At 36.5% G+C, this 25,197-nt stretch overlaps 1 protein-coding gene across 3 annotated transcripts; it reads left to right on the forward strand.

Annotated features, from left to right (window-relative positions):
• Positions 1-2,284: 2,284 nt before the first annotated feature.
• vdac1 (voltage-dependent anion channel 1) lies at positions 2,285-24,116 on the forward strand. Of its 3 annotated transcripts, none has more exons than XM_052100366.1 (9): positions 2,285-2,302; positions 10,603-10,672; positions 11,078-11,127; positions 18,788-18,940; positions 19,633-19,685; positions 20,477-20,704; positions 21,586-21,736; positions 22,476-22,533; positions 23,306-24,116. In XM_052100366.1, the coding sequence occupies exons 2-9, from the start codon at positions 10,606-10,608 to the stop codon at positions 23,395-23,397; spliced, it is 852 nt and encodes a 283-aa protein (XP_051956326.1). In that variant the 5' UTR covers positions 2,285-2,302; positions 10,603-10,605; the 3' UTR covers positions 23,398-24,116. The 3 variants fall into 3 exon arrangements, with proteins under 3 accessions (XP_051956326.1, XP_051956325.1, XP_051956324.1); XM_052100365.1 differs by lacking the exon at positions 2,285-2,302 and adding an exon at positions 2,350-2,487; XM_052100364.1 differs by lacking the exon at positions 2,285-2,302 and adding an exon at positions 7,333-7,426.
• The last annotated feature ends 1,081 nt before the right edge of the window (positions 24,117-25,197 follow it).

The following is a 25,197-nucleotide window of genomic DNA, read 5'->3' on the forward strand; positions in this document are numbered from 1 at the left end:
TGGGATAGGCTCCAGCCCCCCGCGACCCTGTACACAGGATAAGCGGTTGACGATGGATGGATGGATGGATGGATGGATGGATGATGTTTTTGATAAAGTTAATAGACCAGGAATAGGATTGGCTCTTTATGCAGATGACGGAGCATTATGGAAGAGAGGCCGTAATATTAAAAATGTGGTTAAAGGTATACAGGAGTCAATTAAAGAAGTGGAAGAATGGTCATTGGATTGGGGTCTAAAGTTTTCAGTCTCAAAAACACAATATATGCTATTCACAAAGAACAGGAGGAATGAACATTTAGATCTGAAGTTGTATGATCAAACATTGGAAAGAGTACCTGTTTTTAAATATCTTGGATTATGGTTTGATGGAAAATTAACATGGAATTGTCACATCAGTAAAATTGAGTCAAAGTGTAAAAAAATCTTAAATTGCATGCGTACGGTTGCTAGTCACAACTGGGGAGCTAGCCGTAGTGCATTGTTGTGCATGTATCAAGCATTGATTCGTTCTTGCTTTGATTATGGATGTATTGTGTATGGTTCGGCATCCAAGTCTTTACTGAAGAAATTAGATATAATTCAATCCAAAGCATTAAGAATATGTTGTGGAGCAGTTAAAACATCCTCTGTGGATGCAATTGGAGTAGAAATGGGAGAGATGCCTCTAGATATTAGAAGGGAAAAACTGGCAATTACATACTGGGTAAATCTTCAACAATCAGCAAATAATCACCTTACTCGCAAAGTATTGGAGGAGTGCTGGGAATACTCATATGATGGAGGACACAGTTTTGGATGGAAGAGCAGAGTATGGGCCAAGGAATGTTGCATGGACAATAGGCTCTTCTGTCCCAATATACCACTTACTGATACTCCACCATGGAAAGTCCCTGAACCGCTTGTAGATTTGAGTTTACTAAACAAGTCCAAAGAGGAGTACATTGGAAATGAGATTAATGCTTTTTTAAATAACACATTTTATTTCAGTGTTACAAATATTTACAGATGATTCAAAGGAACCTATCAGTCAAAAGGTTGGATTAGGAGTATATATTCCACATTTTAAAAAACAGATTCGTTTGAGGTTGACTGATGAGATGTCCGTGTACACTGTAGAGTTAACAGCTATAATAATAGGACTACAATGGGTTGAACAAGTCAGACCAAATAAAGTAGTACTATGTTCAGATTCTTCTTCAGTTTTAAGTAGTATAGTACATGCAAGATCAGACAGAGAAGATTTATTAATGGAAGTATATGTATCATTATACAGACTGAAAGAGGTTGGAGTGTATTTTTGTTGGGTACCAGCACATGTTGGGGTATCTGGTAATGAAGTTGCTGATAAACTAGCAAAAAAAGCACTAGACAAGAGGGAGGTGGATGTTAGAGTACCTATGGGGAAAAAGGAGGCAAAATCGATTTTAAAGAGAAAGTTAATGAATAAGTGGCAAATTAGATGGGACAGTAGTAACACAGAGAGATGGTGTTATAGTATTACACAGACAGTAGGGAGGATAAACTGTCGGAGGAAATAGGAAAGAAGAGGTATTGCTGTCTAGGTTAAGACTGGGACATACAGGGTTAAACTCAACACTGGCAATTATGGGGTTACATGAGAATGGATTATGTGATGTGTGTGGTGTATCTGAAAATGTATGTCATGTTTTATTTATTTGTAGTAAGTATAATATTTTTCGGGTGTATTATTCAGTCATTTGGAAAATGGAGAGGATAGAATGAAGAATGAGGATATTCTAGGAAAAGGTTTAATGAACAGACAGATATATAGAGCACTAATTGCGTTTATATATGATTCAGGTTTGGGTTTTAGAATATAATATGTCTGTAAAGTTGAACCCGCCATGGGGGCTGAGTGTGGACGGAGGAGCTGAACACGCAGCGCCGGATGAAACTCAATGAAGCTTCTATTGCAGGTACTATAAATACTGGTGATGTGTGTGGGATGATATAGATATTTAGTCAATGGTCCACTGGTAGGAAGGAAGAGTAAACAGTTTTAAACTTCAGACTTATCACCCAAGGTTTATTTGCTATCCAGTACAGTAGGTGGCGATAATGCTGCTTAGGAGTTAATCGCCATTAAACAAGAAGAAGAAGATTATTCCGTAGGCGCGAATGACGGGTGAACGTCAGCACAAACGGAAACTGACTCCGTGTCAGGTAGATCATGGCAACAGCTGGGCTGAGAATGGTCAGGAGATGGAGGAAGGAAGTGACGGAGTAGGTAGTGAGACAGAAGAGTTGGGGAACACTGGAGAATTGGAAGACAACGAGGGTAACAAAGAGTGGAAAGTTAATCAAAAGAAAAAGAATAATACAGCAGAATGTGGTGAAAGGGCTTCTTTAAAGGATGATGGGGAACAATTTAAGGTATTTGTTAAGTTGGGGCAAGAAGGTACCACGTTCAGAGAGTGGAATCCGATACAACTTACAAAAGGTCTAAGTAAAGAAATTGGAGAGGTAAGGAGTGCAAAAATATTAAGAGATGGACAACTACTGGTATTTTGTAAAAGCGAAGAACAACACAAAAGAGCAGTTAAGATGAGTAAAATTCATGGTAAACTAGTGCAATGTTCAAAGGCTAATGATAAAAAGTTAGTTAGAGGAGTCATTACCGGCATTCCGGTAAATGTACAAACAGATGATATAATGGCAAACATTAAGCATGTCAAAATATGTGAAGCCAAAAGACTCAAAAATAAGAGATTTGGAGACATTTGCGACAGCTTATCAGTTATGCTTACGTTTGAAGGGGAAACGTTACCAGATAAGGTTTTTGTTGGTGTTATGAGTTATGTGGTTAAGTTGTACATCCCTCCACCACTTCGTTGTTATAAATGTCAACGGTTTGGGCATATCGCGGCTGTATGTAAAGGAAAGAAGAGGTGTAGTAAGTGTGGAGGAGAACATGATTATGATGAATGTGACAAAGTTCGCAATCAATGCTGCAATTGTGGAGGGGAGCACAGTGCAGCATATCAGGGCTGTGAATTTAGTAAGAGAGACAAAGAGGTACAAAGGATCAAGGTAACTGAAGGCATTAGCTACTCTGAAGCAGTAAAACTAGTCCCCAGAGTGAATGTAATACCACAACAAAGGGAGGGCATTGGAAATGACATAATAAATGAAGATGATGGAAAGACAAGGAAAGACAATTTAGTTGTCAGCAAACATGATTTTGTGATTTTTATGGTTGAAATTATCAATTGTTCTGCACAGACAACGAGTCGTACTGAAAGGATTAAAATTATTGTGAAAGCAGCTGAAAAATATTTGGGGATAAAAGGAATGGTTTGGGAAACAGTTAGGGATAACTTAAGTACAGATACTCAGTCTACCCAGCACAGTGCTGGTGTAGATTAAATGGTGGTAAATGTTGGCATACTACAATGGAATGCTAGAAGTTTGATAGCAAATGGCCAAGAATTTAAGAAATATGTAGATGAGTTAAGAGAGAAACCAAATCTAATATGTGTGCAAGAAACATGGTTGAAATCAGAGTTAGATTTTATTATTAAGGGATATTCAGCAGTTAGAAGAGATAGAGAGAAGGGTAGAGGGGGAGGATTAGCAACTTTCATACAAAATGGTTTAAGCTATGAAATTATTAAAATAAATGATAAGAAGGAATCAATTACAATAAGGATATGGACTAGTAAAGGTTCTATTGATGTAATAAATTATTATAATCCTTGTGGGAAAATAGAGGGTAGTAATTTGGAAAATATTTTGGGATCACCACTTGGTGAGGTAATATGGTGTGGGGATTTTAATGCACACAATACGTTACGGGAAGCAACAGTACAGATGCAAATGGTTTAGTTTTAGAAGAGTATATTGATGACAAATGGTTGGTATGTCTTAACAATGGAGAGGGAACGCGGTTTAACTGTATAAATAATACTGAATCAGTACTTGATTTAACTTTTGTGTCCAGTATAATAGCAGGTATTAGTACATGGAATGTAGATAAGGAAACTACAATAGGTAGTGATCATTTCCCTATTATAATTAAAGTTGGATCAGGGACGTGTCAAGAAAGGATTAAAAATATTCCAAGGTGGAAAATAGAGAATGCGAATTGGGAACTTTTTCAGGTCATTTGTGCAGTTAAATGTCTTAAACTTAATGAGATTAAAGAAATAGAAATAAATGAGTTTAATAATGTATTAGTAAATGAAATAATATTGTCAGCTGAGGAATCAATACCAAAAAGTAAGGGAAATAGGAACTGTAAGAATGTACCATGGTGGAATGATGAGTGCAGTAAGGTAGTTAAAGCAAGAAACAAAGCTTTTAAATATGTTAAAAAATATCATTCTCAGGATGCTTTGATAGAGTACAAAAGAAAGCAGGCAGAAGTTAGAAAAACAATTAAGATACAAAAGCGCAACTTTTGGAGGAAATTTTGTAATAGTATAGGAAGGGATGTGAAGTTATCTGATATATGGGGAATGATAAGGAGGATGGGAGGAGTTAGAAGGAATTATGAATTACCTGTATTAAATAGTGGTGATAAAGTGGCAGTTACTAATTTAGAAAAGGCTGAAGTTTTAGCTCAAACATTTAAGAAAGTGCATAGTTCTGAGAACCTCACTATGGAAGCACAAGTGAATAGAAGGGAAGTGTTAGAAAGTTTCCCAGATGTTTTAGAAAAGAAAGGACATTCAGGAAATCCATTAGATGTACCTTTAAATATGTTTGAATTGAAAAAAGCAGTCCTTAATGCAAAACAAACTACTCCAGGAAAAGACATGGTATGTTATAAAATGGTAGCAAATATGACAGATGAAACATTAGGAATAGTACTAAATTTTTTTAATAAAATTTGGGAAATTGGTCAGCTTCCATCAGTGTGGAAACATGCAATTATAGTACCTATTTTAAAGCCAGGAAAAACCCATCTGACCCATCTAGTTATAGACCAATTGCATTAACATCGCAGTTGTGTAAAATAATGGAAAGAATAATTACAGATAGAATGACTCATTATTTAGAAAGCAATGACCTTTTTTCCCCGTATCAGAGTGGGTTTCAGTAAGGGACCAAGTACAATGGATTCATTAATATGTTTAGAATCAGATATTAGAAAAGCACAGACTAATAGGGAGGTGGTAATAGCAGTATTTTTGATGTTGAGAAGGCATATGATATGATTTGGAAAGAAGGGTTATTAATTAAATTACAACAATTAGGAATTGGTGGTAAAGTATACAATTGGATTTTGGATTTTTTGTTTAATAGGAATATACAGGTAAGAGTAGGTGCAGAATTATCTGAGGTATATATAGTTGAGAATGGAACTCCACAAGGTAGTGTATGTAGCCCATTATTATTCAATATTATGATTAATGATATATTCTCAAATATTGACCAGAAAATTGGGAAATCCTTGTATGCTGATGATGGAGCATTATGGTTTAGAGGTCGTAATGAATTGTATGTTAAATCAAAAATGCAAGATGCAATTAAGGAAGTGGAAAAATGGACAAATAAATGGGGATTTAGATTATCAGTGTCTAAAACACAAGTCATATGTTTTTCAAAAAGCATAAGATCACACCTGTATCCTTAAAATTGTACACTCAGCCTCTTGAGCAAGTGAAAGTTATTAGATTTCTTGGGATATGGTTTGATGAAAAGTTGACATGGAAGATTCATTTGGAAAAAATGGTTAATAAATGTAAAAAGATTGTTAATATCCTACGATGTCTATCAGGACAAGCATGGGGAGCAAGCAGGGCATCATTACAAAATATATATTGGGCACTAATGAGGTCTGTCTTTAATTATGGGTGTATAGTATATATGTCATCAGCAGAGTCTAATGTCAAAGCATTGGATGTCATGCAAGCTCAGGCTCTAAGGATATGTAGTGGATCTTTTAAAACATCCCCAGTGTCTTCTGTGCAAGTGGAAATGGGTGAGATGCCTTTGAGGATCAGAAGGATACAACTGATGTTGGCATACTGGGTTAATGTGAGGGGACAAGTTGATAGCCACCCAGCTAAAGCTATCTTAAAAGACTGCTGGGAACACAGTAAGTCCAATTACAGAAGTTTTGGGTGGATTGGTGATGTGAAAGCTGAGAATATAGGGTTACATAAGTTACAGTACTGTTCAACGGTTTCAGTCCCTCCTATTCCTCCATGGTTTTTCTCTATACCAGATGTAGATTTAGGCATTCATAAGGAAATCAAAAATAAATCAAAGTAAGTAGCAGTGAAGGATATTGTTAATTGTTATCTGGATATGCATTTTTCTGAATATACATTTATATTTACAGATGGTTCCAAGGATCCAAAGACAGGACATGCTGGGTCAGCAGTATATATTCCAAAGAATGGGGTAATATGTCAGGAAAGAATAACAGATGATTTATCAGTATACACAACAGAGCTGGTTGCAATTTTGTTGGCCCTGGAATGGGTAGAGGGAAATGATTTAAATAACTCCGTGATTATATCTGATAGTTATTCAGCTTTAGAAAGCATGAAATCTGGGAAATCTATAAGAAATGATATAATTCATAAAATATGTATGGTTTTACATAAGTTAAATGTAAAGGATTTAAAAATGAGGTTTCTTTGGGTACCTGCACATGTTGGAGTGAAAGGGAATGAGGAGGTTGATAAACTTGCAAAACAAACACTAAAACATAATAGAATATTACAAGTTCCATGTAGCAAAACTGAAGCTAAAATATTAATTAAAGCATATGCAAGATCAAAATGGCAGGAGTATTGGGTGGATCAGGATAAAGGGAGACATTTATATAATATACAACCAGAAGTGGGTATAGGAAGGATAGAGTGTAGGAGTAGAAGAGAGGAAAGTATAATTACACGGTTAAGAATAGGACACACAGGGCTCAATTCTTCATTGAAATTAATAGGGAAACATCCAACAGGGAAATGCCAACATTGTACTCATTCAGAAACTGTGGAGCATATTTTATTTCAGTGCACAAAATACAGTCAAGAAAGAAACCAGCTTTTTCAGTCTCTCAGAATGATCAATCAGAATAATTTCACAATGCAAGGTTTATTAGGGAAAACATCTAGTAACATTTATCACTTTGTTATTAAGTATCTGAGAGACATAGACTTAGACAAAAGGATTTAAATTATTATTATTATTTTTTATTATTATTATTTTTTTAGCTAAGTTCCAATATCTCTTGATTCACACTCCAGCCCAGTCGGTGGCGGTAATGCACCGTTAAGTTGGTTTGCCAACCGCCATAAAAAAACAGAAGAAGAAGAAGAAAATTATTCCGTAGGCGTGGCGCTGTTGGCTACGCTTTTCTGTACGTTCTTGCGTAAGTATCACGTATTCTAGTGTGCCCGTCTCTGTTACAGTCCTAACTGACCGGGCGCTGTCCACACCAGCTACAGAGGTACGTTTTAATGTAACATATTTATTATGCAATACAATTAAAACACGTTACTGCACTACACATTTATGTATTATATATTTTTTTTATAATAGTTTATAATTTGAGCAATGTTCGTGTGATGATGCAGTACATCAATGTTGCGAGCAGGGCCTGAACCACCAAACCCGATCGTTCATTAATGCTTTAATTCGTGCATTTAATGCCCTTGATGGTGCCAGGATTCCACTCGCTATCTTTGCACACTGGCATCGAGCATACACTTTGATAATCAAATGTGCATGTGTGCATTAAATGAATTGATGTTGCGCGCGTGCACGTATAACAAAATGATTCCTTCGGGAGAAAAAAAATCGAACTGTTACAATAACGTATCAAAAATGTTTACCGTTAGTTACCAACAATGTTAATTTTAGCTTCTGTGGCGCTTCTTTGCTCGATTTGACCTCAAGCTCCTGCGTTAATGGCCTAAATCCTTCGCCATTGACCGCTCAACACATCAAACGCACAATGGGCTAAAATATTATGAGGCAGTTTAATTCTCTATTTTCAGATAGAATCATGAGGATACCACAGTGGTGATTGGGATTCGATATTCAAACTAAGGCATGCATTCATCTGTAAAGCTAGAATAGACACATGATGGTGGATGCATGCACAGAACTGCAGGTCTAAGCATTTGGTGTCCTTTGTCTCCATATGAGCGGTGATGTCTAAGTGATCTTGATAGTGCACTCTGGATTTGTGCAACTGACATCAGCTGTTTAGGTGATGTTGATTTTGCATCCTCTCTGTGGTTAATCATGAGAGAAATATTCATATGGATATTTGCAAAGTAAAGAACAGGCCTCATTGTAAAGCAGTGATACTCAACTGGTTTAGCTTCAGGACCCAGATTGGTTTTCATTGGAAATTGTTTATCATGCAAAATTAAATGAACATGCCCTTAAAAACCAAACATTGGAATTTATTAGTACTGTATAACCAAGCACTAGTCCAAATTAATGAGGGTTTGGTTTCTAAATGTCTCTTATATTGTGATGTTTTCAAGGTCTTTACAGCTTAAAATTCACCACACATTCATAATTGTTGCAAGTTAAAATGAATGTAGACTGTAAGTGTATTTAATTTAGTCTGGGTTGATTTGTGTGTGTGTGTGTGTGTGTGTGTGTACTGAATATATATATATATGCAAGGTGTAATATATATGCCTTGGATAGTTTTATTCATGGTCACACAACCTGTTCATGTTGGTATCTTCCTAGTTTGGCTAGCTTATACCAAGTGACACATTTATCAGTTTGTTGGGTGGCAGATCAGGAAGCATTATACACATTTTTTTGTCTTCACTAGCATAGCAAATCTGCCAACTCTTTCTATAAAAAGTATTTGATAACACTTCAAAAAGGTTCCATTAGTTGACATTATTTAATGCATTAGGTATCATGAACAAGCATAAAACAATCTATTTATTTTTACAGCATTTATTAATCTTTGTGAATGTTCGTTAAAAAAATACAAATGTTCATTGTTAGTTTATCTTAGTTCATTTTGCATTAACTAATGTTACGTATACAACTTTTGATAAAGACAATTTTTGAAATTTACATTAACCAAGATGAATAAATTCTGTAAAAGGATTGTTTATTGTTAGTTCATGTTAACTAATGTTGTTAACAAATGGAACCTTAAAGTGTTAACCTTAAACATAAAGTGTTGGCATTGACTCAAGATCAGGGGGAATTGCATTTTAACTTTCCTAAATGAGTTTTTTCCATTTTGAAAATGATCCAAACATGTAACCAAATGTTGAAACGATAACCTAAATATATTAGGGTTATGGCCTTGACTCCCTCTTTTTCAGGAGAAATCAATATATAAATTCTATGACTGGGTGATTATCATGAAACTTGTCCTGGTCCGATTATAATCCAAAAACAAAAGAACAAAGACAAATAAGAAATAATATTTTGCCTTTAGAAAATGGAGACTTTTATAGGGCCATGAAAATCAGGGTTTTTCCTGCATTGAAAAGATTTCTGCAGCCATTGAAACAAAATTTTCGGGCCGGCGAAGCAAATTTTATGATATAAAGCGGTGAAAGCATGATGAATAAGCAATAAATATGCTTCTCATGTGGTGCGTGGAATAATTGAACTGGTAACACTTGCTACAGCGTATCAAGACTTTTCAATTCTACACATCAGCACACACTTACCAACAGTTGTAGTTGTATTAAAGTTTAATGTGTTTAGGCTTTTATTTTTTCCTACCTAACTTGCTTACTGTATGCCAACTATATTAAAAACAGGGACAAGTAGGCTACAATGTTGAATAAAAGTCTGGACCTTTATAAATTATTAAGAAATTCATGTGTAATATTGTAATATATTTCCCTATTACGAGCCCTATAGAAATAAGGTGTTAAGTTAGTTTGCAACTTGAAATACCAAAAAAACGTTTCTAGATGCCCAGATGATCAAAAATAAATAACATTAATTGCAAACAGGAAATGCAGCAAAGTATCTTAAATATGAATTGCAATTATGTAAAAAAACAAAAAACAAAATGCATTGTGGTGAACGTGTACGAAGACCAGCACCGAAGACCTTTTCTGACCCAGGAAAAACCCTGTTGAAAACGATATATTATTTATACATAATAGCAGTACTCCTTTTAGTACTGCCTAACATTTTCACAGATTGTAGTGTAAATAAAATCTCTGTACAACAGTGTCAAAGAATCATCACTGAAAACAATAGGAATAGTAAAAGTATAATGTGTTACAGTAATGAAAATTGGGGGTAAAATGTGCAAAAGTGTCCTAAAATAATGTCACAATGCAAAAACTCTTAACGGGCCAAAACATAAACAAAATTTTCTTGATGCAAAATATAAATTGTTTTTGATTTGCAGGATAATATGACCATTTTTTTTTTGAGAGGTTTCATCAGAATAATACAATTTTTATGATTGAAATATTTCTCAGTCATCCTTCCATATGTTGGGTTGGTAAAATGATTGATGTATGTAATATAAGTGTTGAATTTGAATTGGCTGTCCATTTCTGAGCCACTTTCTGCATGTGTCTTAGACTTGACCTCTGCTGACTTCTGTCACAGCATGGATAAATGAACATTTTTACCAGTTTGAAGTTTAACTCTCACTCTATGTTGCAGACAATGGCCATTCCTCCAACATATGTTGATCTGGGCAAGTCTGCCAGGGACATCTTCACCAAAGGATATGGTATAAATTAAATCTTAACAGTTTGAAGAAACCTTCTTGGGAAATAAGGGTTGATCTTAAAGACCTCTAGTAAATCATTAATTTCACAGAATATAGTAAAACAATGCCAGTAACATGACACAGTTGAGATATTGAGATACTCTCAGAGGTTTCAAATAAACCATGGAGTACCTGTGGGATTTCAGATCAATAATGTTCAAATAGGCCTGGTGGTTTGACAATGCAAAGCTCAAAACTCTTTCAGGCCAGTGTTGCCTTTGGAAATTGACATATTGAAATCTCTGAATGTGTTGAAATGTCATTTATCACCACTGATCAGTTTCTGCCATGACTTACTGATAGTCTTTAGTGACACTTACTGTTGTTTTGAATGTTAATGATTTGTTTTTACTTTTTCCTTTAAAGGTTTTGGTCTTATTAAGCTGGACTTGAAGACAAGGTCAGAAAATGGATTGGTAAGTAGCCAGCCAATTCTGGTTTCAGAAGCTGCAGACATAATTTGCACATTTCTGTTCAGATTTCAATAATTCACATAAAAATCATACAAAAGGACAAACTGCCGAATTCAGTAGAAACGCTGCTGCTCTGAAGTTTTTCAAAGTCAAAATGTTGAAATGATTTAACTTGGCAAGTCAATAATCTGACCTGAAGCTATTCTAGCATGCATTTGAATAATTAATGAGGACAAAAGCAGCTGAAGGAAGCTCAAACTGAAGGTGGCTGTTGATCGGGTCTGGGAGAGCAGCTCTTGGACAGATGCCAAGCATGTGGTGACCGAGTTAGACTCATTCATTGTAATGAATTGCACTATACCTACATTATGCACACCAAAAATATAATGAAACTTCCTAAATATTTTGGGGGGAACCTTACCATATATATGTATCCCAAATCCTGTGAGTAATGTTCCTATATTTGTGAGGTGATTTAGGGAGATTTAAGTCTTTTGCTAAATATGCCCGATACTGCTTAAATTAATAGTTGAAGTAAAAAAGGTTTAAAATGCTTAATGTCATGAACTAGATGTGTACCTGCATCATTATTTTGCAGTTCACCCTGAGATTTCCAAATGCCTTGTTACATTAAAGTGCATTCAGGATGTGGTTTTGGATGTGGCTACGATGCCAAAGGAAGTGGTTTTGTTCCCCTCTGTAGTGGACCCTTTCTTATTTTTAGTTTTGTGCAGAAAGATGTTATAGTTATTTAGTCTATATTTTGGTTGAACATGCTATAGTTGGCATGTTGAAGTGCTGAGGTTAGCATCTGTTTGTCCCTTTGAAATGGGTCTGAGCGGGGTTATGTGAACATAACAGAGCCTACTTATACATTATTATTCTTAACACCGACTAGTCATTCAAAAAACCGACCGACTAGTAGATTATAAAAACGTGAAGCTTTGCACATCTAGTTTTGCACAGTTAGGATTTTAGTTATAGCTATCATTACAAATTTATGGAATTTTGCATGTGACCTCAGAATGTTCGGTTGTCCATGTGTACCAAATTTTAAGTTAGAATATTCCTCTTACAAGATAAAGGCGAATTTGTCATAATGGGCCACACCCAAACATGTATCAGCCTATAACTTCCACCTGACCTGAAAACCTTTTGTCTGGAGGGACTGTTGATGATGTATACCAAATGTGAATCAGACAAACAGCTTTGGGCGAGTCTGAAAAAATGTATTGCAGAAATCAAATCTACATGGTTCCAAAGTTCTTAGCAAAAATCCTAATTAGCTGATTGTATTTCCACCTTGTGGTGGATTGTCAGAAAATTTGATAGACAGCCTAATTTTGACAACCTGTAAGAGGATGCCACACTTCATTATGATCAACCTTTCACAAGTTATTAGCTGCTGAAATTTGATTAGCTGCTTGCAGCCATTTTTGTTGATTTTTCTTTTTTTATCGTTATTTCAATAATATGTTAGCGCACTACCCAAAGAAGATGAACGTAATTAGGGGTTCAAGCCCGAAGGCTGAAACACTATTGTACTTGTAAGTATTTTTATTATTCTGCCTTAAAATTGATTGTGCAGACTTAACCGTAAGTCTTAGAGAGCTGAAACTTGAGGGAAGGTAGTCCCCCAGAGTACTACATCGTATCAAATTTTTGGCCCGATCAGCCTCAATGTTGTGCTATAGTGATCATTTTTAGGTTTTGGTTAATAACTTCTAAACTGTTTGTTTCACACTTAAGTGTCTTACATCATTGGATTCCTAGGCTCAAGACAAACAAAATGTAAATCTCCAATTTAATTTCCATCATGAAAATGTTCACGCTAATTTGCATAATTCGAAAAACATACTTTTTCGAACTCCTCCTAGGCCGTATGTCCAATTCGCATGAAAATGTGTGTTTGTCTACTATGGACCCTTCTGACAAATATGTATCAAAAGAATTTAGATTTGTCAAAGCCTTACGAAGATATAAGCTAACGAATTGGTCAGGTGTCATCCATTTTGTACGTATTGAACAATATCTACCAAACGAAAAGGCCAAATGTTGTGAAACTTGATTCACATAGACATCAGGACATTTTGAGGATGAACGCAAAGTTGTAAAAATGTTGCCTGTTGGGCGCTACAACAAAAAAAACGCTCATAACTACGAAAGCGCATGATTACTCATATTTATGAGTAAATATGGAAAATAGGACATTCTGATTAATCATACACAATTTCATGGATTTTTGATTAATGGAGGGCCAACAGCAAATTTTTTATAAAATTTTGAAATGTACATTTTTTCACATTTTGTTATTACAGCCTTATATCAAAATTGATTAAATTCATTATTTTCCTCAAAATTCTACAGACAATACCCCATAATAACAACGCAAATTTATTAAAAATGAAAAAAATCACATGTACATAAGTATTCACAGCCTTTGCCATGACACTCAAAATTGAGCTCAGGTGCATCCTGTTTCCACTGATCATCCTTGAGATGTTTCTACAACCTCCTGTGGTAAATTCAGTTGATTGGACATGATTTGTTAAGGCACACACCTGTCTATATAAGGTCCCACAGTTAACAGTGCATGTCAGAGCACAAACCAAGCCATGAAGTCCAAGAAATTGTCTGTAGACCTCCGAGACAGAATTGTATCGAGGCACAGATCTGGGGAAGGGTACAGAAAAAGTTCTGCAGCATTGAAGGTCCCAATGAGTACAGTGGCTTCCATCATCTGTAAATGGAAGAAGTTTGGAACCACCAGGACTCTTCCTAGAGCTGGCCGCCCGGCCAAACTGAGCGATCGAGGGAGAAGGGCCTTAGTCAGGGAGGTGACCAAGAACCCGATGGTCACTCTGACAGAGCTCCAGCATTTCTCTGTGGAGAGAGGAGAATCTTCCAGAAGAACAACCATCTCTGCATCACTCCACCAATCAAGCCTGTATGGTAAAGTGGCCAGACGGAAGCCACTCCTCAGTAAAAGGCACATGACAGCCCGCCTGGAGTTTGCCAAAAGGCACCTGAAGGACTCTCAGATCATGAGAAACAAAATTCTCTGGTCTGATGAAACAAAGATTGATCTCTTTGGCCTGAATGGCAAGTGTCATGTTACGACCTCTTATTTTGGTCTAGGGTTAGAAGAGGTAACATTGAGATTGCGTTAAAATTGGAGTGATGGTGGTGACAAGAGACAACGCTGAATGAAGTAATGCCAAGACAAAGGGTGATTTTATTATACATAAGTGTAACAAGATATAATGATAAAGATGAACAATAAGCAAATAGATATATATATAAATATGTACAATTGGAATAAATATATTTCAAGTAATTAGCCCAAGAGTAACGGGACCCAAGTAACGCCAAAGAAATGAACAAGAACAAAACAAAACCCAGATGTAACTAAATGATTAATCCTCTAACCTAACATACAAACAAACAGAGGAAACAAGTCTTCAGCATCAAATGCCATAACTTACCTACTCAATCTAAAAATACAAAACTTACAGAGGATGGCATTCACTTTCTTACCTGGGGTGTCTAACATCAAGTTACCTAATGTTGCACGGTATATGACACGTGACATCTTACCTTCCATGTTTCTTTTGGGAAGAGAACATGCCATTGTTATCAAAAAGATTGTGGCAGGGCGGAGGGCGGGGCCGGGTCGTGATTCTACACGACCCGTATTAGGCTAATTAAGCCTCCGAGGGATAAAGGTCGACTGCAAGGGATCGTGCGGGAGAGAGAGATCGTTTACGGACATGTCCGTCATGTGTGTGTTTGTGTCTTCTTTTAAGTTTATCATTAAACCATTATTTATGTCGTCAAGCCGGTTCTCGCCGCCTCCTTTCCATTGAATATCTTCACAAAGATTAACAAACGGAGTAGTAATACAACGTCCCCCCACGCGAAAATGGCAAACCAAAAGTGGCAAGGATTTAAGAATGTCACAGAACAACAAACAATCGTGATAAGTGCGATACAACAGAGCAACAAGACAGAGGAGTCAAGAGAGATCTGCTCTCGTTCAATTTGAGAGGACTTTTAAACGCTGACTGGAAAATCTTGATTGGCAGCGGAGAAGTTGACGTCATACCACTCAATGAAGATTGACATCTGGAACCAATAGGAATTCAGAGAGGTAATGAATCTAAGGGAGTGAGAGAGAGACAAAAAACAGGCACACCCACAGGAACGTAACAGTCATGTCTGGAGGAAACCAGGCACCGCTCATCACCTTGCCAAAACCATCCCTACAGTGAAGCATGGTGGTGGCAGCATCATGCTGTGGGGATGTTTTTCAGTGGCAGGAACTGGGAGACTAGTCAGGATCGAGGGAAAGATGAATGCAGCAATGTACAGAGACATCCTTGATGAAAACCTGCTCCAGAGCGCTCTGGACCTCAGACTGTGGTGAAGGTTCATCTTCCAACATGACAACGACCCTAAGCACACAGCCAAGATAACAAAGGAGTGGCTACGGGACAACTCTGTGAATGTCCTTGAGTGGCCCAGCCAGAGCCCAGACTTGAACCCAATTGAACATTTCTGGAGAGATCTAAAAATGGCTGTGGACTGACGCTCCCCATCCAACCTGATGGAGCTTGAGAGGTCCTGCAAAGAAGAATGGGAGAAACTGCCCAAAAATAAGTGTGCCAAGCTTGTAGCATCATACACAAAAAGACTTGAGGCTGTAATTGGTGCCAAAGATGCTTCAACAAAGTATTGAGCAAAGGATGTGAATACTTATGTACATGTTTCATGTTATGTACAGATTTCAAACAAACTTTCCAGATGCACTGTATCCGACCATTGAAATCTGTAACACTATTTTTTTGTCCACCAGAGGGAGCCACAGGATAATAAATCCTTTCAAGTCTAAGCCTTTCATAAGTGTACGAATGCATATAAACTTATTTGAAGAAACATTGTACACTGACAATGTCTTCTGACTTTTATAATATTAGTTTGCAAATAAATCTGTGATTTCCAAAATGATTATATAAAATCAAATGTCACCATCATTTTTACATATCCTAAAAATATTGAAAACATATTTGTCAAGTTGCCAAACATGATTAACTGTCACATTGTTGTAGGGATATGTTTACATATGTCTGGAATTATATTATGTGTTTATTTTTCCATTATCCCTAAAACTGGAAAATGCTACCTTAAAACCAGCCCCATTTGCCCCATAGGCATACAATGGCTAGGCTTTTGCCCATGAAAAAAATTGTTTCCTACTATGACAAGAGAATACATTTTGTCGTAGAGACATAGGGGCAGGCTCATTCCACACAGGCTACCAATCAGTCTTTAAGTATCATTTTGGAAATCGCGTGGCAACACTCTAGCAACCATTTACGACACCCTAGCAACCACCCCTTAGACTTCCATTCAAAATGGCTCAGAAGGGTATCTTCAGAACAGAATTGTAGACAGATTGGATCTTGAGTTAGGCTAGTAATCAGCCAATAAGAATATCTCTGGTCACTGGCTATCTACACCCTAGCAACCATTTAGAGCACCCTAGCAACCAGGGTTCAGGTTTCCATTCAATGGCTGAGAGGGATATCTTTGGAACAGAATGGACTATAAACATGACAGTTGGCTATTTCAATTGGATGAGCAATCAGTCTTCATGTATCCACTTGATAAATGACTTGGCCACGCCCTAGCAACCATTTGAGTACCCTAGCAAGCAAACCCCATTTACATCCATTCAAAAAGGCTGACAGTAATATCTTTGGTTCAGAATCTTCTAGAGAAATGACAGTTGGCTTATTTTACTTGGGTGAGCAATCAGACTTCAGGTATCATCATGGAAACTACTTAACCACACCCTAGCAACAATTCAGGGCACCCTAGTAACCAATACCCACTGACATACATTCAAAATGCTTAGATGGGGATCTCAAGATCAGAATGTCATAGAGAATTCTTGTTTCGTACACTTGACTCAGGGTAGCAAGGAAACTTTTGAGTATAACCTTAGTAACTGCCAAGCAATCAGACTGGGTTACCTTAACAACCAAGTAACAAATCACATATCTCTGCACCAGAACGTCGTAGCGACATCCAGTTTCATTCATTTGTCTCAGGATAGCAAGGAGCCTTTTGAGTATCAACTTGGTAGCTCTCTAGCAACCAGATGCGGTTACCCTAGCAACCAAATAACAAATCAAATATTTCCCCAATTTTCAGCAAATTTAGTTTAGGCAGGATCCATCAATTCATCATTTCTGTCAATTCTGATAATTTTGTTTATTTCTTCACATATGCTTGGACCCAGATGATTGCTGCTTGTGGTAACTTTAAAAAAAAAAATATGAAAAATGTTAAAATACAGAGCATGAGGGAATACAAACTGCAGATAAAAAGAACACAGCAATGAAGGGGTTCAACTCTTCATACATCAAGACTTCAAAATACACACACCCACACAGAAACACATATGCACACACATATGATCAATAATGATCAATCAATAATTCAGTCACAATGCAGGAACAAAGGACACATCAATGAAGGGGTTCAACTCAAAAACAAAAACTCACAAACAGTGAAATCATAGGCTGTGTTTGAGACCGTTTACCAGTTACGATGTGTTAAATAAGAGGTTGATCAGGCAGTTCTACCTCTGATGAAGCATTATGTTCTTGTTTTTTTATTTCAATTTGATTGAAAATTAATATTTGAGTTATCTTTAACTAAATTCTGTCTCTGTGTTCTTGCTTGACTGTAATCATAATCCATTAAGTGATGCTTAAAAACAAAATTTTAACAAAGAAAAATAAACTTTAACAAAATGTAGTTTGATAATGTCTAAATATACATCCAACGTAATAAAAAGTAAATAACTATGCCTGAAAACAATTTAATCAGCCAGGTTTGCAAACATCTGTTTATATTTATATAGAGCTTTACAGGCATCTAGTGGCCACACCATAGTATTACATATGATTTTCTTAATTTCTTTCCACCAGATAGCGCTGCCTTCATTCATTGGATTTGAAAATATTTTTTACTTAAATACAGCATTAATTGAAAAGTAATATCACATGTGTTTTCCTAATATTTTTAAAATAAACATTATGCAAAACAAATATAGTATATTCATTTCATTTAAAAAAATACACTTATGGCATTGAGTCTGTTTTGAATGGCTAAAAGTATTTGTAGCATCACCTAGAGTCGTATGTGTGTTTGTTTGTATGCTTGAGTAGCAGTTGAGATTTGGGACCACCTGACTAAGTTTGGGATCTTTAGGATTTACGGTTTATGATGCTCAGACTCTTAGGGCAGAAAAAGAATAGGAATAATATGAAGAAAATCAGAACAAATACAATAGGGTTCCAGCACCTTCGAAGCTTGGACCCCTGAAATAATAATTGGTCAATGAGGATATATTAACCAGAAGATAAAGCCATCTAATTTCAAAATGGACATGGAAGTCATGTGAATCAGTAAAATCAAAAGAGCTCCTGTTTTTGAACTATCAATATTTATCTTGGAAAATTGTGGATTGTGCTTATTTTTGTCAGTGTGAACTGGTGATAGAAAACAGGTGATAGATTTGTTTTACAATTACTTTAATGTTGCATTATTGATGTTCATAAAATAACCCATACACTTTGTCATTTTACTGCAGGAGTTCAAAAGCTCTGGCTCGGCTAACACAGAGACCAGTAAGGTGGCAGGGACACTGGAGACCAAGTACAAGTGGGCAGAGCACGGGCTGACCTTCACTGAGAAGTGGAACACTGATAATACTCTCGGTACGGAGATATCTCTAGAGGACCAGGTAGGACACATCAACTCATCAAAGACTGGTTTTGTTTTATATAAGTATATGGTGCTTGAGCTACTGGTATTAGCTTCCTAAACATATTTGGGGAGTTGCCAAAGAAATGCAGTATTGATAAAAATGCTACTTTTTAAGGGCTGTTAATACAGAATGCTACAAACACCATTCCCTTTTGTTTAGGCAATTATCACTATTACTATTTCTCATAGTCAGGGTTACCCAAAGTATTAAACTTTGGGGCACAACTTGTCCACCACTGGTTGTTCTTCGGACATGAATGATACCTCAATTCTTGTAGCTTTTATGTTTTTTTCTGTGTGGATGAAATGAAAAATGAAAATACTCCCATAAGACATAGATTGAGGGAGATGACCTGAGCCATATTTAGAGATCAGAATTTCATAGAGACTTGGGGGTGGACTCTTTGGACTCTTCTTTTAACTGCATAACAATGCCCAAGCAACCACCCAGAATACCCCATTATCGTGGTTGGCAAATACCACTCACGCTTTATTCAGAATATGTACAAATCTTGTTGCAAATTTCGGTGTTTAAATATTGGCTCAGAGTAGGACTATGGTGCCAATTCAAGACTTCATCTTTATATCATAATTTATTATACTATACTGTAATTTAAATCAATAAATATCTTGTCATTTAACATTAATCCTGGATATTTTTTTCCTCAGTTGGCCAAAGGCCTGAAGTTGACATTTGATTCTGCATTTTCTCCAAACACTGGGTATGTGTCTACAGTATGTCGGACCCCTGAAACCAGCCTACTTGAATAGAGCACAACATTCTGGTTCCAGAAGTAAAAATGTTGTTAATTTTTTTCCATTGGGGAATATATTATTAACCATAACGTATAAAACTTTGAAGACAGACCTTCCGTGAACTCTTAGGGTATTAATCGATGGCATGTATTTCTTTTGAAGCCAACAGTCTTGCATTATTTAATCTGAATTTTTAGAGTCATGTTTAATAGTGGAATTTCTGGTGAAGAACTACAATACCCATTATCCAGAGGAGAAAAGATCCATCAATTTAGAATCGCATAAAACAAAGTGCGCCAAAAGATCTCTGCAGTGACTGCCGATGTTGGTCTCCCTACGCTTATATATTTGTAAATATGGGAATATTTTGTAAAAAAATTATCAATGACTTCGGCATTGACGATGCTTCATGGGATTGTAGTTCATTCCCTCATAAAAGACGTTAAGTACACAGTTTTGAGGCCGTGTCTTTTTGTGAGGTTTTTAAATACTTTTTGCTTTAAACCAGAGTTTGTAATGTTCACTTCAGAGATGGTTGGTTCCGTTCATGGCTTAAAACCCTTTATGGCGGATTTTATGAAATCCTTAGGGAAGAAATGAATGAGAAAAATACCTCTGGAACCAAGAAGGCTGAACAAGTGGATGGGCACCGTTGCGCTCTATAGTGTTATACAAACACATCATTACAATTCAGAAAATTTCTGAACATATTTCCACCAATATTTCGCATTTAGTCTTCTCTTCTAATTGCCCATAGCAAAAAGAGTGGTAAGATCAAGAGCAGCTACCAGCGTGAGCACATTAACCTGGGCTGCGATGTGGACTATGACATCAACGGCACTGCGGTGCATGGAGCTGTGGTGGTGGGCATCGAGGGTTGGCTCGCCGGATACCAGATGACTTTTGAGGCCGGCAGAAACCGCATCTCTCAGAGCAACTTCGCTGTTGGCTACAAAACTGATGAATTCCAGCTCCACACAAATGTGTATGTACTGAAGTGTAATGCATTGTCTATGTCTGATGTGTTGTGCCATTTTCAAGGGTAGAAAGGTGGGTTATTTTTACACACATTTATTTAGGATTGGGTAAAAATGTAGTTTTTCCGATGCATCGCAATCTTAATTTAAACAATCTCAAGATAAATTCTTAATTCCCAAGATTGATCTTTTTCTCTATGTGCAAACCTGTACCACAATGAGAGGAAATCATTCATGCTATACGACCAAAATGTGTTATTCGTCACTGGGTGGTAAATGCTCAGACTTCACTCACCAGTGATTGTGTACTTTCGCATAGTACTTGACGAATACTTGAGTAGACAAATTGGCCAAAATACCCATTCCTAATATAAATTGCTTGGATATAATATAGTATAATTTTGTATTAGTGCAGACTTTATATTTATTTAATTAAATCACAGCCTTTTATGGTTTAATTAATTGTGCACTCATATATTTATTTTGTCTGAAATTCCAAATTGCATTTTATAGTTAATTCCATTTTAAGGCTGGATTCTGCGATTCCGTCTACATTTTCCGCATCCCAGAAATCATAGGGTCTTAAAAGAGGTCTCCTGAACACTTCCCCCACCTGTCATCGGTCAGACAAACATATAGTCCCGCCCAAACTATATTTGGTGTAGCTAAAGTTACTGTATAAAATTGAACTTGGAGCTTAATGTTGTGCTTGCGCCAGTGTTCAAAATATATATTTTGTAAATAGGAGAGTGATTGAATTAACGTACTGTTGTTTGATGTATGTAAACATGTATTGATGTATGTTTTGAGTATGAAAAATCCTAATGTACTCATTTTAATAATGAAAAGAGTCACCTCATGAATTCAACAGTGTCTTTTCAAATGACAGGAATGATGGGACAGAATTTGGCGGTTCCATCTACCAGAAAGTGAATGACAATCTGGAGACCGCAGTGAATCTGGCCTGGACCGCCGGCAACAGCAACACTCGCTTTGGCATCGCTGCCAAGTATCAAATCGATGCAGACGCTTCCTTCTCGGTGTGTGTTGATGCTGTGCTCTTACTGTGCCTAGAATAGTATGGCAATCATGTTGTATCTACTGTCTGATTTATTCGTTTGGGAATAGACTATCATTGCACAAGTCTCCAGTGTATGAAATCTTAAGCCCAAAGTATACTTCGGATTTGATGCAAACGCTTAGCGTCTGCGTATAGCCAAACGCTCACCTTTCAAAGTATACTTAATTTGACTGTGTGTGCATACACAGACAGTTGGTGCATGTGCGCTATGACTGCTATGGGACACTATTCTATTTCTTTATTAGGAGTTTAGACCCATAAATGTGTCTTTATAGTCCTTCAGACTCGAGTTATACAAATACAAGTACCTCCTGTTGACCTCCTCGCACACGTGCTCTTCGCGTTCACATTCTCTGTTGTTTTTTCCACCTTCGTCTCCTGTTGTTTAGTGGTGATTACAGCATCTAGCACGTCTTCGTGACCGCAACGGCTCAGCTGTAACATTGTCATCTTGTGGATCAATTTATTAATGCAAATAATTCCTGTTGCATGCGTACACTGTGCGTTCAGAGTATGTGTGGTTACAAAAATCAGTCTGCATGCATACAGTGCTCGAGCAGTCTGTTGACGACTACATTTGCGTATGCAGACACCTAACATTTGCCTTTGACAGAAGTATAGGGCTTTACGATCCAAAATGTAAAAACTATTATATTTGTCATTACTCTGTCAGATCCATTTTTATGTTTGTCTTACAGGCCAAAGTGAACAATTCCAGCCTTGTCGGCCTGGGATATACTCAAACCTTGAAGCCTGGTAAGTGTGTGTGGATGTGTATTAGGTAGAACTATACTTCTAAGGCACATCCACGTCTTTTTCTCGAAGTGGATACATTTTAAAACGCTTCACATTGTAGTGTGGACTGGGAAAACTTTAAATCGGAAAACAAGGACGTATTCGTTTTCATGTGACGTAGTCATGTGATCCATTCAACTCAAAACAATCAAGATGACGACCCATGTTTAAGCTTGTTGTTGTGTCTGATATCTACTTTAATAGGGTTGTAAAAGATAAATGTTTATTTGTACAACATTCACATTGCATTTCTTCAAAAGCAACAATACATTTTGGGAGACCAGCAATGGGACACGAGGACAATTGCATTTCAGACCGTTTTTGCAACGGTGATTTTTCACATGAGCAGTAAGGGGATTTAAATGTGGAAGAGCAACGTTTGGAAAATGCTTGAAAACTGCTGTTTGGACGGAGTGCATTTCAATTAATGTAGGCGTAGCTGGAGAGCATTTCGAAAACGAAAAAGCCGTTTTCAAATTCATCCAGATTACTGTGGACATAGCTTAAGTAGGACCTGTATAAATGGGTTGACCTATCTCTAGTATTAGGTGTAGGGAGTTTTAATGAATACATTTCATTCAACATCTCTAAGTTTAACATCTTTAATCCTTTTCAAAACAATTGGGGTCTTCATCTCAAGCAGCTGTACTGCGTTCTGTTTTTCCTTTGTAATCAGTTTGTTACTTTGGATTTTTTGAATATAATGGTGTGTTGTCTTGCTGTCTCGGTTCAGGAATCAAGCTGACTCTCTCTGCTCTTCTGGACGGGAAGAACATTAATGCAGGCGGCCACAAGCTGGGATTGGGTCTGGAGTTTGAAGCATAGGAAACTTATTTTTCGAAATAACTACCCTCACAAACCCTGTTTCTCTAAGATGCCCTGGCTAAGTAAACGTATTATACTCGGTCAAATTATGCATTAGCGGTGGCTCACTGTTTCAGAGAGTGGATCAAATGTGTATATATGAGTTACACTGATAGGTCACAGAGAATGTTTGAAGAGCATTTGTGAAGTTTATAAATGACTTCAAATGTATTTTTAATACACTACACATAACATTATTTATTACAGTGCTGAACAGACATGGCAGAATGTTTTAATCACAAATGTCATTTTTTTTTTGGGAGATGGTGAAAAATATTTGTCTGTAAATGTCACTTATACTTAATCACAACATTCCTTGTTTCTGGAAAGAAAGTTTTCACATCAACAAACTGTGACAAAGGGACCCAAATACAACCGATTTCACTCTGCGGGCTGCAGTCGGAGCCCTTCACCAAACCTTGTGTGTGTACTGTTTTGTCTTGTCTGAGTGTGGAAATCCACTTATGTATCTTGTCCATTTATTACACATGAAATTATTTTACTGCTGAAAACTTCCTATACATTATGGCAAAACAATTTCATCTGTCCCTGAACAAAATGAGTTTTGAAACATTTTAAAAGGTGGTTGTAGTCTTCCAGTTTAATGTAGGTTTAGTATACTGTGGATTTAGCTATATATATATGTGTACTTTAAGTTGAATAAAACATTTCAACCTGAACTGTGCTCTGCTCTCAAAATGTCTCTCTTTTGTGTGCGTGTGCACGCACATATCAACTTATTTTTTATTATTTTAACTTAATTGAAATGTACTTATTTAGAACTTTTAAATTATCAACCTGGCTAAATATCTTTTTAAGTAGGCTGTTTAAAAGTATATTATGGCCTGTATGCATTTTTCACTTTGTATGTTCCTAAAGTATGACAAATAGACTCATTTTTAAACACTGTTAAAAAAGGTTGATTGTCTGTTCAGGGTTCCTACTCTTTTCAAGGCACAATTGTATGTGCCCAAAAAGTGTAATATTTAAACAAACACAAATATGGCCATTTAGTTTGTGTTCTTGATGGTAGTTTCTCAAGTATTTTGCTACATGTCCCAGTGTGATTACTCTCTGTAAAGCTGTGACTTAATGTAATAAATAGTCTGTCTGTGCTGTGCACTTTAGAGTGATCTGCTCAATGTCATCACACACACACACAAGAGCGTGAGATGATCATGATGAAGTGTTTTCATTGTATGAGCGGCTGGCTTCAAACATTCAGTTTGAAGAATGAATCACTTGTAGATTATATATTTATTCAATTATATAGCAGACTTTTGCAGTTTAATTATCACACTAGTGCATGTCACAATATTAATTTGATTTATTCGGCATTCAAACATTAATTTCCATCCAAATATGTCACATTCCATGACATTCTGCCTTTTGTAGCTAATGCCATTCATGAAATTGTTTAAAAAACATCAGTGGTGCCATGTCATTGTTGTCTAAAGTTTATAACTCAAATGTTTTTGTGGTCAACACAACAGCAATGATTGGATGAAACAATCATATTTTGTTCAATATCAATACTTAAACTATTTTGTTGGAGCAAATCAGAGATGACAGAAGGTGAGTACAGACTATATGTGACAGGGATTGTTCAAGACGGTTAAAGGGATAGTTCACCCAAAAATGAAAATTCTCATTATTATTTTTAGAAGAATATTTAATTTATTACAATGCAAGTGAATGGGTGCACAAGATTTGAAGCACTATAAATCACATATGTCAGCATGAAAGTAATCCATATGACTC

Source organism: Xyrauchen texanus, chromosome 31 (assembly GCF_025860055.1).
Source record: "Xyrauchen texanus isolate HMW12.3.18 chromosome 31, RBS_HiC_50CHRs, whole genome shotgun sequence".
NCBI lineage: Eukaryota > Metazoa > Chordata > Actinopteri > Cypriniformes > Catostomidae > Xyrauchen > Xyrauchen texanus.

Bases quoted from the DNA above. Each gene is read 5' to 3' on its own strand.
- vdac1 (XM_052100366.1), top strand. From the start codon at position 10,606: ATGGCCATTCCTCCAACATATGTTGATCTGGGCAAGTCTGCCAGGGAC. The intron at 10,673-11,077 runs GTATAAATTAAA...TTTCCTTTAAAG, and splicing joins CATCTTCACCAAAGGATATG to GTTTTGGTCTTATTAAGCTG. The intron at 21,737-22,475 runs GTGTGTGTTGAT...TTTGTCTTACAG, and splicing joins ATGCAGACGCTTCCTTCTCG to GCCAAAGTGAACAATTCCAG.